Source organism: Electrophorus electricus, chromosome 6 (assembly GCF_013358815.1).
Source record: "Electrophorus electricus isolate fEleEle1 chromosome 6, fEleEle1.pri, whole genome shotgun sequence".
Taxonomy (NCBI): Eukaryota; Metazoa; Chordata; class Actinopteri; order Gymnotiformes; family Gymnotidae; genus Electrophorus; species Electrophorus electricus.
Genome location: NC_049540.1, coordinates 12,421,458 through 12,432,817, shown reverse-complemented (window position 1 = coordinate 12,432,817; position 11,360 = coordinate 12,421,458). Strand labels below are relative to the sequence as shown.

The window sequence follows — 11,360 nt, the reverse complement described above, 5'->3', positions numbered from 1 at the left end:
CCCCCCCCAAGGTAATGACAACATCCAGTGCAAACGGCACCAAACGATTTTAGCTCGGACGCTGAACTGAAGTAGCGGGCGGAGTGGGATGCGGGTGAGGGCGGAAAGCTGTGTGCGCTGGAGGCTCTAAAGCTGCCCGAAGAGGATGGAGCACAGGAGGAACATGGAGTAGAGCAGCATGAGGCCCAGCCCCAGACGCCGATCCAGCTTCCAGCCGTTCAGGTACACGCTCAGCACCTGCTTCACACGGACCAAACGACTCAGTGTACGGGCAGGAGCAAAAGAAGAAAGTCCAGAAAGGAAGGTTTCCTGTTTGTGTGTGTGTGTGTGTGTGTGTGTGTGTGTGTGTGTGTGTGTGTAATTCACTCACAGTGAGGAAGACCGATGCTAGCAGCAGGACTACCGAGTATACCAGACCCTTATTGTTGATGAACACCTGAGAACACATGGAGTGATTCCTGTGACAGGCGAATAAAAACCGAAAGCATGTATGTTTTTCGCTCCTGAAAAGCTGCCTGTTCTCACGCCACAGCTGTCATATACATGCGAGCGAGCGAGCGAGCTCCATTAAATACTAAGCAGTCTGTAAGAGGACCATGTCTGGATCTGGATTCCAGCACACCGGCTTGGGAGTGACAAATATACCTTTTGATAATCAAATAATAAATACATAGTTTCTACCACATGATTTAAAAAGATTTGTTCCACTCTTTCAGGTAAGTGTAAGTAATTGGTTGAAAGAGCACAATCTTAATTTTTTTTTTTACATTTACTATTTGAATGTAGATCATATGACAGACACATTGCACCAGGTACTCCCTCTTCCCAGTGTGTCGCCAGATCTGTGGTGCAGCCATTTTCAGGGGCTGACTGCCTTCGGTCTTTTGAAAGTAAAATACATCTTCGGTTGGCTTCGGATCAGACTTGGCCAGGTCAGGAACGCTCCACTTTTTGGCAGTGGAGAACCGCAGTTGTCTCAGAAGGGTGTTTTTGGGTCATGCTCCCTCTGTCCACTTCAGGGCAGCTGTCCAGCTCCTGCTGTCTGCGGTCCCGTCACGCATAAAGATGAGTGAGCAGGTTCCACTGGCAGCCATACGTTCCCATGCAACCATGTTTCACAAATGAGGTCACATGCTTTGGAAATTTCTCTTCGGTCATCCCCTACAGTTGGCTTTGATGCTCTGCCAAGCTCTTCAGTACTGCTAAGCTCACCAGTGCATTATGGCTTTAAAAAAAACCGTACCAAATCAGTTGGTTTCACTGACCCTAATGCTTTGGCCATGTGGCTGGCTGTTTTTTTTCCCCCTGATTTTCCAGTCTGGTCATGGCTGCCTTTGCTGGCATTGCATCCGCGTCAACAGATGTGAACGTCACCTTTAGAGTCCAGTTGAGCCTTTTCGTTCGCTCTCCTGTGCACGCAGCAGCACTCGGCTGGCAAAACAACCGCGCAGCCTTCTGTCCGATTGCTTATTACGTGAAAATGGGGACACTTCTATAAAATGGTACAAAATTCCTGAGTTGCTCGGCCAATATATATGTACATTCCCTCAAATTAAAGCTGTCATTCTGCACTGTTTCATTTCAAATCTGATGTGCAGAAGTTGTCAAACAATAAATATTGTCACTATCCAGTTATCTATCATGCATATATATCTGTAACATCGTCCTGGTTACTTGCTTTCAAGATGCACAGAAATTCTACCTGTACCTGTTCCTCAGAAGTACCAGCATACAATTCCTGAGAAGAGGAAGCAGGCTTACCGCTGACCCATGGTCCACCACCAGTGTCCTGAGCACCCATGGGAAGCCCAAGCCCAATAAGATGTCAAAGATATTACTGCCTATGGAGTTAGAAACTGCCATGTCACCCATACCTAAAGCACGCACACACACACACACACACACACACAGACAGACAGACAGGGAATACACCCCATCACCTTCCATTTATCACTGAGCATTAATCCCTTGATGTTGTGCTATATTTAGGCAGGGAATATATACTAAGCAATGTGCACGTTCAGTTTCCTTTTTTCTTTACCTGATCTTTCTTTTATCACGTTTAGACAATCTGTAACCATGACGTTTACCTAAAATGGCTGAATTTAGAATTAGATGGGCATCAGATATGTGCATCAGATCTGCCAGCTTGACTAAACATAGCCAAACTGTAACAATTGTATTTTAAGCAATAGAACATCTCAACATGGAGCCCTGTCTCCTCCAGCCAGCAGAGTGGGAGGCGCAGTCAGCTACCTTGGCGGGCAACGATGAGGCTTGCCATGCAGTCTGGTACACTGGTGCCTGCTGCCAAGAAAGTGATGCCCATGATATAGTCAGGGATGTCTAGAGTGTAGCTGATAATGGTGACCTGTAAGGACAAATGAATACTAACAGTGATTCATTGTATAAGCATAACGGTATTTATTAGCACCATTGAGGCGTATTTGAGCTTCAGTGTGGCCAAGTGTTATTATTGGTGTAGAGCAGGAACAATAACTGATCTCTGTGATTGTTCCCTACGGTGTGAGCAATAAATAACTTCAGAATGTCAGCTTGACCTATCCACATCAGCTAGATACAAAAGTACAGTTATGGCAAAATACAAATCCATTGGTTTCATAAATATATATACATCCCAGACACAGATAGATTTCATCCTAGATTTAAAAAAAAGGTATTGGATGAAGAACCTCCACTTACACTGTCAATGTTAGAAACATGAACCCTCCAACTAAAACTGCTCTGGACTAATATTGAACTATTAGCCACCAAGAAACAGGATCCCATTTGTATGATATTAATTAGAAGCTGGGAGATTCGACTTTGCATTAATAGCAGTAGAGTGCTAATAAAAGTGATCTCCTCCCACTTACCATCCACACCATCAGGTAAGAGAAGATGGCAATCCAGAGCGTGGAGGTTATGAAGGTGACCATGAACCAGCGATGCCAGCGTGGTAGAACACAGTTGGGCACCGTGTAATACAGCAGCACACCCAGTGGCCATGAGACTACCCACTTAGCTCGTGCTGCACAGCCAGCTGGTCGGGGACGGACACACATAGACGCGTGCAAACACACACACGATGTCATTACAAAACTGGTTCAAACCTTTCCTTTAGCCTAGAATAAGCTTGTAGTTTTATGGTTGGGCTTGATAAATGATACTTGCTAGGGAAAAATATGTCCATAACAACTAATGCAAGGGTTGGCCAAACCTGGCACATGCAGAGGTCTGAAGAATTCGTCCCCGGCATCCTCCTCAGGCTGACGGCCGCCTGCTGCTTTTACACCTCTGTCTCCGTCCTCCAAGGGCCTCTCCACGCTCCCTCCGTTCTCGATACCCCCTGAGCCGAACGATTTCGTCGAACTGCCCCCTAGCCCCGACTCCCTGATCAGTCTCTGCCTCTGAAAAACGGCGAGTCCATAAATTTAGCCCCTGCGTAAAATACTCCATTCACTCCCAACGGTTCGTTAGCAAAGCGGATTACAAAGGCGACTTTTCTTTCTGACTTTACATCTGTAAGCTGCCTCGATGACCTTGTGCCCTATAGCAGGTCCACTGGCACCGAGTGTAGCAGCAGTGCTGGTGTGGATGCTGCGCTGGGGGAGGGGCACACCTCGCTGATGAGCACGCGGCCTGCCATGCTGAGGCGGGTGCGGGGGGAGAAGTGGGGTGTGATCATGATGCGTAGCCCCGCCTCTGGGAAGGAGAGCTGGTGTGGCTTGAGGATCAGTAACTCGTCCACCATAACTACTGGAGACTCCTGCTGGCCTGTGCTGGGCTGACCTGAGATCAGTGCAAACAGATACAATCCACACTTACAGCACATGTTCAGTAACAGACTGAATGCAGACCAGCCACGTGAAACACTACTCTGAAAAGACAGTATGGCCCAAGGTGAGTAGAGAGGGATATTTTCAAAAATGGTGTGAAAGACTGACTCCTGATCAGTACAGAAAGAAATTTTATATATTGAAAATACAACCTGTCCTGTGTCAGACTGTTTTCAGATGAGTGCAGTGCAATTTCAGTCCCACTGAACATGCAATCCCTCCTATGTCAGGCTGACATGAACACGGAGATGTATTACTCATACTTTAAATGCCATCTGCCCAGGCCTTGCTGTTGTCACAGCAGAACAATGAAGTGTCTCAGACGTTTATTCCTGCTAACTGCATAAAACAGTTATTTTAAAAATAAAAGGCAAACATCACGCTGCCAGCGCTACGAGAGCCATCCGCCTCAAACAGGCAGAGAACATCACAGATAACGACGTGACTGGAACAGAAAACACTGAGCAAGCAGCCTGACGACAGAGCCAAACGCACATGCAGACAGAAAACATACGAACAGACTGACACAAAAGAATAAACACAAGCCGGCCCGCGCTAAATTAGGAGAGGAAGAGCTAGAGAAGCAGCACAGAGACGCTCACCAGAGCAGCTGAAATATCAAACTACCCTTTTCTTACAATATTATTACCAACGGATCGCAGAACAGCCCAATACACTCACAAATTTGCCTGCTATGGCACCTAAGTGAATATCAAAGTACTATTTATAAACTTATCATATCGATATTATCAATCCAACATGGGGGGTTTTACAACTAAAAGGGCAGCACTGAACATCTGAACCGGTCTCCAGCCTTCTTGCCCTGGCTGTTGAGGAGCAGGTGAAGAGGCCACGTCCTCCCACCACAGCGTTCATGGATTCGGACCTTTCCTCAGGAGCACCATGGAAGTGTTGCAGTTGGCTCCCTCCTCGCCTGCCCTCTCGTTTGGGTTGGCCTCCCCCCTTAGGCAGCAGCGCCCGGGAGCCCCACACCGCCTCTCCACGAAGCTCGCGATCTGACTGTTGAACCTGTACGTAGGATTGGGGGGGGGGGGTTGGGGAGAGAGAGAGAGAGAGAGAGAGAGAGAGAGAGAGAGAGAGAGAGAGAGAGTCACCCCAGCAGGACTCTCTGTCTGGCAGGTTGCAGGGGGTCAACTCTGGCTGTGGAAACGTACCACCCTGAAGAAACGCACCCAATCCAGTTTGTCAGGGCCTTTCAGCACCTGAATGGCAGAGCCAGGTTTGTTGGGGCTAAACGCTACTAGGCAAAAGATCATCAGAGTGGGTGCAATACCGCTGGATCTTGGTATTTCTGGAATATCATGGAATTTTTTTTTTTTTATTTTAGTCTATTCCAGACATGGCAAGTCATGGAATATCAGGGAATTCTGCTTGTAACATCTTTACATTTTAGTTGCCATTTCTAAAAATAGTACATTTTCATGCGTTTCTTGTATTGTGTGAGTGGTTGTTATGGTTACTTTTTCCATTCCCATTTAACAAAGGTGGCCTGTTTTTACCTTCTCTTATCCGTTATGGAATTTCAGCTTTTTAGTCAGTGAAAGTCAGGGGGGACAAAAAGTGTACTTGACATATTTGACATTTGAGTTACAGTGGGAACCCTGAAGATTACATTTAATCCCCAACTGGCACGCTAGTACTTGGTGCTGCAATGTTAGCACTGTCAAAATTAAAATAGAACCAGATATGGATCTGTCCTTCCATATTGTGGCTTGGAGAAAAATGAGCATTACGCAGTGGTAGTAGAGCTGGCGAAACACCTTCTCTACAACGGCTGGAACAAATCTGGACATCGTCATCGTAGGTGACTAGCTGCCAATAAAGTGCAGCTTGCATGGGACAGTATGAGTTCATGATGTACTAGTCACAGATATCCAAATGAACAGATTGTGATGTTCTTGCATATGACTGGAATGCACTGCAGGCAATATTTTCCAAAATGAAAGTAAAATATTCTCAATATGTCATATTTTTGAATAGGCTATTTTATTTTAATCCATAAGCAAACAAAGGAATTAAATATTGGGAAAGAAATGTTGGATACATATTACTCACTTCATGATGAGAATGTAAACTCCATACATGGAAATCAGGAGCATCGACTCCCACCTGGAAGAGCCAGACGGTGAGATCAGCATTCCTCAGTGTTTTGCAGACACAAGTGTTTTGGGATAAGTTTAAGGAAACACAATAATAAATGTGTGAAAAATTAACACTGATTGGACACTGTCAATGATAGATCTGATGTCATCCTAGACTCTAGATCACCTCCTTCAGCTGACTGCAATGACTGCAGATATGTTTCGTTGTAGTTTGTTTATCTTATAAAACGTTAATGAAAAACTTTGGAGTACAAGTGCCGATTTCCAGTTTTGAGGATGCTGAATCTCGGCACAGATGTCAGATTTGCAAGTGTAAATTCTCAGCCATAAGGCTCTCGTGTGAAACAGCAGGGATGTCAACGTCGATCTGCACAAGAATTTTACCAGACTTCCCTCCCAATGGGGCTTCACTGTGCATTTTGACTCGCCCTGATGCGTAAAGCTCTCCGAGGTTACTTCCTGTTCTAGTCTCGTGACAAAACATGTCAACAACCATGAGGCTCCAGCGTTAAGCAGCAGAAAAATGCCGTATCGCCCCTTATCGGTTTCATCAGTTGTGAGCTGCGTGTGTCTCGTTGACTCCCCGTGCTCTAAGCTGACATTATAACGCTGGTGAAACATTTGCTCAGTCAGGATATTGTGCTTTGTGCAGAGCTTCTTAAGGAAGAGGAAAGGAAATGATCGCTGACTGACAGTTCTCCACTTTTAATAAGTCCTTGATTATGGCAAATTTCATTTGCTAGGTCCTTTCTGTCTGTGCAGAGCACAAAGGTAATACGCTGATATGCAAGGATGTCTCGCGTATGCATTACTGCATTAAAAAATGAATGGCAGTAATTATACTTACCACACAACCCTCTCATCGTAGATGACCTGCAAGAGCAGTTCAAGAAATAGATGACGGCAGAGCACTAATAACAGTGACTTTGTGCGAAAAAAAGCTCTTAAAAAAGCTCTTAAAATGAAATATATTATTGAATATAAAAAGTGAGAGTGCTAGTAATGGATTGAGCTGAAGTGCTTCATTGCTCTCATAAAGTTTAGTTAATAGTTTATTTAGCCATGGGCTTTAGTTCAGGGGATGACATAATATTTGATTGCCATATTCACTGTTCAAGGCATTTTTCTCTTTCCACTCTTTTTACTCTCTCTCTCTCTCAGTGTTTCTGTCTCTGGTCCTCCTTCACTCACCAGGATTAAGGCCAGAACTGAGAGGATGTAGTAGAGAGAGTCTCGGAACAGAGACCACCAGGTAAGAGTCACAGTCTGTGAGCAAGAGGGCGAAAGAAAGGCACAAAACCCTTTAACCGCTAACACACGCGCTGCAATTCTCATCGTGTCAGAATAGCTCACATACATGCTGAAATGTCTGATAAATAAAAACATTCACTTCTCCACAGAGCTCTTTCACATTCTATATTTTCACACAGGCCTTGTACGGATTCCCAGCAGGCGAGCAATAAAACACAGCTTTTAATACTCCTTCCCAACACTTTTGATGATACACTGTACGGTAGGCTCTGGTGCTTACTGCTTCACTACCACTGGACTGATGGAGCAGTGCTATGTGAGACTGACCTGGCCGGCGAAGATGCCGCACACTCCAATGATGACCAAGATGTTGAAGACAGCTGATCCAACGATAGTTCCCACCCCTACATCGCCCTTAGTGATGAATACACCTGCCAATCAGAGAGGAGTCACAGCTGGTTGGCACAGGGAGAGTATTTAGGGACTCCATTTCTAAGATGTCAGGGAGCTCTATATACGTTTTCTGTTTATAGGTATATCGAGGATCTTTAACTGTTCCGGCGTTCAGTGTAGCACAGCTTATCTTGTTCCAAAAATGATTAGGCCTTCCGTCTGAAAACTCGGAAATAACGTTGGGACGGACCATATGCTGCTTCCCCAACCGTTAATTCATCAGAAGGCGCATGCAGCTTGGACGTAACGACATATTACCAAAAGTGACTTTGTGTGCAGATGCACAGTCTCTGGCAGATAGAGTGGTGTAATCACTGCAATTGCACCCTCATGAGTTTTCAAATTGTATTGTGAAAATATTGTTGGGAGCTAAGCTGACATCTAGTGGGCTTCTGCAAAGTCTGAAGGATGCTGTATTTAGACCTGAGGCCTAGTTTTCCCAGAAATGTTATCAAAAGAAATTCTTAACTATGCTTCTGTAAGTTGTGCCACACTGTGACCAGCCACACTAAGCAACCCAATCAAAACAGGCAGATAAAAAGTGAGCCCTAAACAGACCAATTAGAGAGGTGAACAGCTCAGGGGCGGAGCTTCCTGCAGCCATGAAGGTAGCGCCAGCCACATCCTCACTGAGTTGCAGATTCTGAAGGACATGAATAAAAACACAGATGATTACGCAATTTGACATATTGTCTAAACAACTCAACTTTTCCCTTTTTAATCAACCTAAACACAAACACCTGAAAATCAAGGTCTGATAATGTAGAATCAGTTCTCAAATGTTTATTTCCCCTCTAGAATGGCATCTGGACAGTACAGAATGAGGTACATGTCTCATGGGATTATAGTCTGATTCAATCCCATTTCTTTGGCTAAGCTCCTTTTAGAGCAGTTACTCCCCACAAAGGCGGCATTATCTGAGGGTGAAAAGCTCCAGGCTGAAAGTCCCTGGCGCCGCAGAGGAAGGCAGAGCGGCCCCGTCCGACGAGGGGTGGGGGTGGGGGGAGGGTTTTTTGAGGGGGGGGGGGGGACATCTCAGACACGCCTCGTTAGTGAGGCCTTTGACTGGGGTTTATGACATGCGGTGGCGGCACGACAGACGAGAGGGAACAAATTGGGCTGTCATCACTCAGCGCGGACGCGCCATATGGGGCCCTTCCGCTGCCACGGGAGTGGAGGACATGTGCCACCTCTCACCTCGGAGATCTTCTCCAGGGAGGGAACAAAGTAGTCATCGCAGACGATAGCGAGAGCGTAGAACATATAGATGGCCTGGAGGTGAGAGAGAGAGAGAGAGAGAGAGAGAGAGAGAGAGAGAGAGAGAGAGAGAGAAAGCGGGTGAAAGGGGCACGCCAAAATGAAAGGAATCAGGATCAAAGTGAAAAATAAAAAAGTAAGGTATAGTACGGTAAGGAGAAGACAGTTCATCTATGTGTGATTTTCTAATGGTGTGGGAACAGCAAAAGCTTTGGATCTTGTTGCTTTCTTGGTGATTTTTCTTTCGCGAAAGTTAGCATCAATCATAAATGCTGTAAAAATGGCATAGTGACATCTAGAGATATGATGCTTTTGACACTTTTGTATATATATGTGAGTGTGTGTGTGTGTGTGTGTGTGTTTCACTCACACACAGGACATGCAGCAGCACAGCCCCCTTCCTTCTCTGCTCCTTGGTGAAGATGTCTTCAGGGAACTCATGGATGGCTGGGAGACAGAGACAGGGAGACACAGAAATTGTCCATTTACCGTTAAATATTAATTGCACTCACGCCTTTAGTAGAGCGGAACCCTGGAATGGGGACCCATAGGTTAGGCCTGCAGGCCAGGACCATCTGAGGCTAAGGCTGGCCTTCCAAATGACGGGACTTTAGTCACGGTCATGACCCCTAGGGCTGCATGTGTAATAACGTGCTAAGCGTAGCGTACTGCAACCATTTGCATTATTCTAATCAGACTTCCCTTCTCATTACCTTGTTCACTGGCACGAAACAGTTTTTGAGAGGAGACAGCAAACATTTATTTATTCGGCTTTATTGAATAACCAATCGTCCTATAAGTTGACGTCTGGCCTGGATATATCTTTATTTAGATTTGCAGTGCATGTGGCAAAATGGTCACACAATTAATTTTAAGGACATAATTGGCATTGAGGTCCTTAAGATCATGCAAAATCTTTATGGTGTGGTCATCAAATCAGGTTGTCACTGATCTGGGATCAGTTTAATAAATTTAATCAAGTTCAGCATGCCCACTCCCTGGGCAGAATTGTGTAATTAGAAATTGAATTATGTCAGCCTCATACGCTCTCTTAGGTGGGTGTGTACGTGTGTATGGTCCCACATGTTTACGCGTGTGTGTGGGTGTGTGCTGTCACTCCTGTGTAAGCCCAGTGAGAGTCTAAAGCAGTCAGCATGTGCAGGTTAGAACAGCAGTGAAGCAGAGAGGAAAATGAACTTTAATGACTAGAGAGAGAGCCCTATCTATTTATAGCAGTGGCGCATCATCACGCCACTGGAGGCTCATACACACACACATACGCGAGCGCACACGCACACACCACGAGGCTCCATCATCACACCGCCAGTGCCTTCCTTATTTGCGAACAAGAATCCTCTCTCTTGCTTCAAGTGTTAAGGGATATGAGCCTCTGATCCAGTAGAATGACGCTGTATGAGGCAGATGTGGTATAGTATAGTATAGTAGGTGGTGTGTATGGAAATTGTAAGTATGCCACTAGCATTATAGCTTGGACTTTGTGCTGTTTGTGTGTGTGCGCGTGTGTGTCTGTGTTTGTGTGTGCGCATCTGTGTGTGTGTGTGTCTGTATGTGTGTTTGTGTGTGTGCGTCTGTGTGTTTGTGTGCCTCCATGAGCATGTGTGCATTTTCGCACACAAAAAAAGAAAACGATTAAGCAGGTCTTCATCTTGAACACATTGTTCCCTGACTGTAGTTGAGAAAGAGGCTTATGCACTCTTAAGCCTGATGACCAGCATTGCAGCACATAGTGAGGGTGTGTAGCACACAGCAACATTCGTCAACTCCTCATTAACACTCTCAACAAACCAATTCCCATTTGTGTGTGTGTGTGTTAGTTATGTATGTTAGCTATGTGTGGTTATGTGGCTCACTGTAGACATTCATCATCCCTAACACCCCCCCCCCCGCCCATGCAAACTCTCTCGATGTGCACACACACACACACACACACACACACAGGTAATTCTCATCTTTAGTCTTGACTCCTGCAGTCCAAACTGTTTAAACACACATTAACACAGCAGTGCTCAAAGGCTGCCACATGGCCCCATGATAAACCAAATCTCTCTCTCGCGTGCGTGCTCACTCTGTTCCTTCTTCCTCTCTCTCCTTCCACTCTCTCTCTCTCTCTCTCTCTCTCTCTCTCTCTCTCTCTCTCTCTTTCTCTCTCTCTCTCTCTCTTTCTCCCCCTGCCAGACAACTCTAAGTCCTGGGCTTTGCAAACTGCACAGCGAGAAACCCCGGGCGCCGCTGAAGGTTTTTGACGAGTCGCTTCAGCGAAGACAGTTGCCATGGAGACCCTCTCCCTGGGGGCAGCAGTTTGTTGATGGGCTACGGTGGGGAGCCAATGGCGGCCAAGTGGAAGAGCGAGAAGCTGGGTGGAGGGACGTGCTTTTCCCATGGACTTGATTTATTACATGGAAAAAAGGAAGGAAGA

The 11,360-nt window shown here is 45.8% G+C and overlaps 1 protein-coding gene across 2 annotated transcripts in view; it reads right to left on the bottom strand.

The window, feature by feature from the left end:
* Nucleotides 1-13: 13 nt before the first annotated feature.
* Nucleotides 14-11,360, bottom strand: part of LOC113582104 (sodium/potassium/calcium exchanger 3) — a 29,453-nt gene continuing 18,106 nt past the window's right edge. The window contains exons 3-17 of one of the 2 annotated variants that reach the window (XM_035526819.1): nt 9,294-9,370; nt 8,864-8,938; nt 8,225-8,309; nt 7,541-7,644; nt 7,154-7,228; nt 6,810-6,835; nt 5,916-5,969; nt 4,726-4,868; nt 3,623-3,792; nt 3,221-3,410; nt 2,877-3,043; nt 2,257-2,371; nt 1,762-1,874; nt 371-436; nt 14-240 (exon numbers count right to left, since the gene is read on the bottom strand). In XM_035526819.1, the coding sequence (XP_035382712.1) occupies nt 127-240; nt 371-436; nt 1,762-1,874; nt 2,257-2,371; nt 2,877-3,043; nt 3,221-3,410; nt 3,623-3,792; nt 4,726-4,868; nt 5,916-5,969; nt 6,810-6,835; nt 7,154-7,228; nt 7,541-7,644; nt 8,225-8,309; nt 8,864-8,938; nt 9,294-9,370 (1,574 nt within the window). In that variant the 3' untranslated portion in view covers nt 14-126. The remainder of the gene's footprint in view (nt 241-370; nt 437-1,761; nt 1,875-2,256; nt 2,372-2,876; nt 3,044-3,220; nt 3,411-3,622; nt 3,793-4,725; nt 4,869-5,915; nt 5,970-6,809; nt 6,836-7,153; nt 7,229-7,540; nt 7,645-8,224; nt 8,310-8,863; nt 8,939-9,293; nt 9,371-11,360) is intronic. The other variant, XM_027017701.2, reaches the window with a different exon arrangement.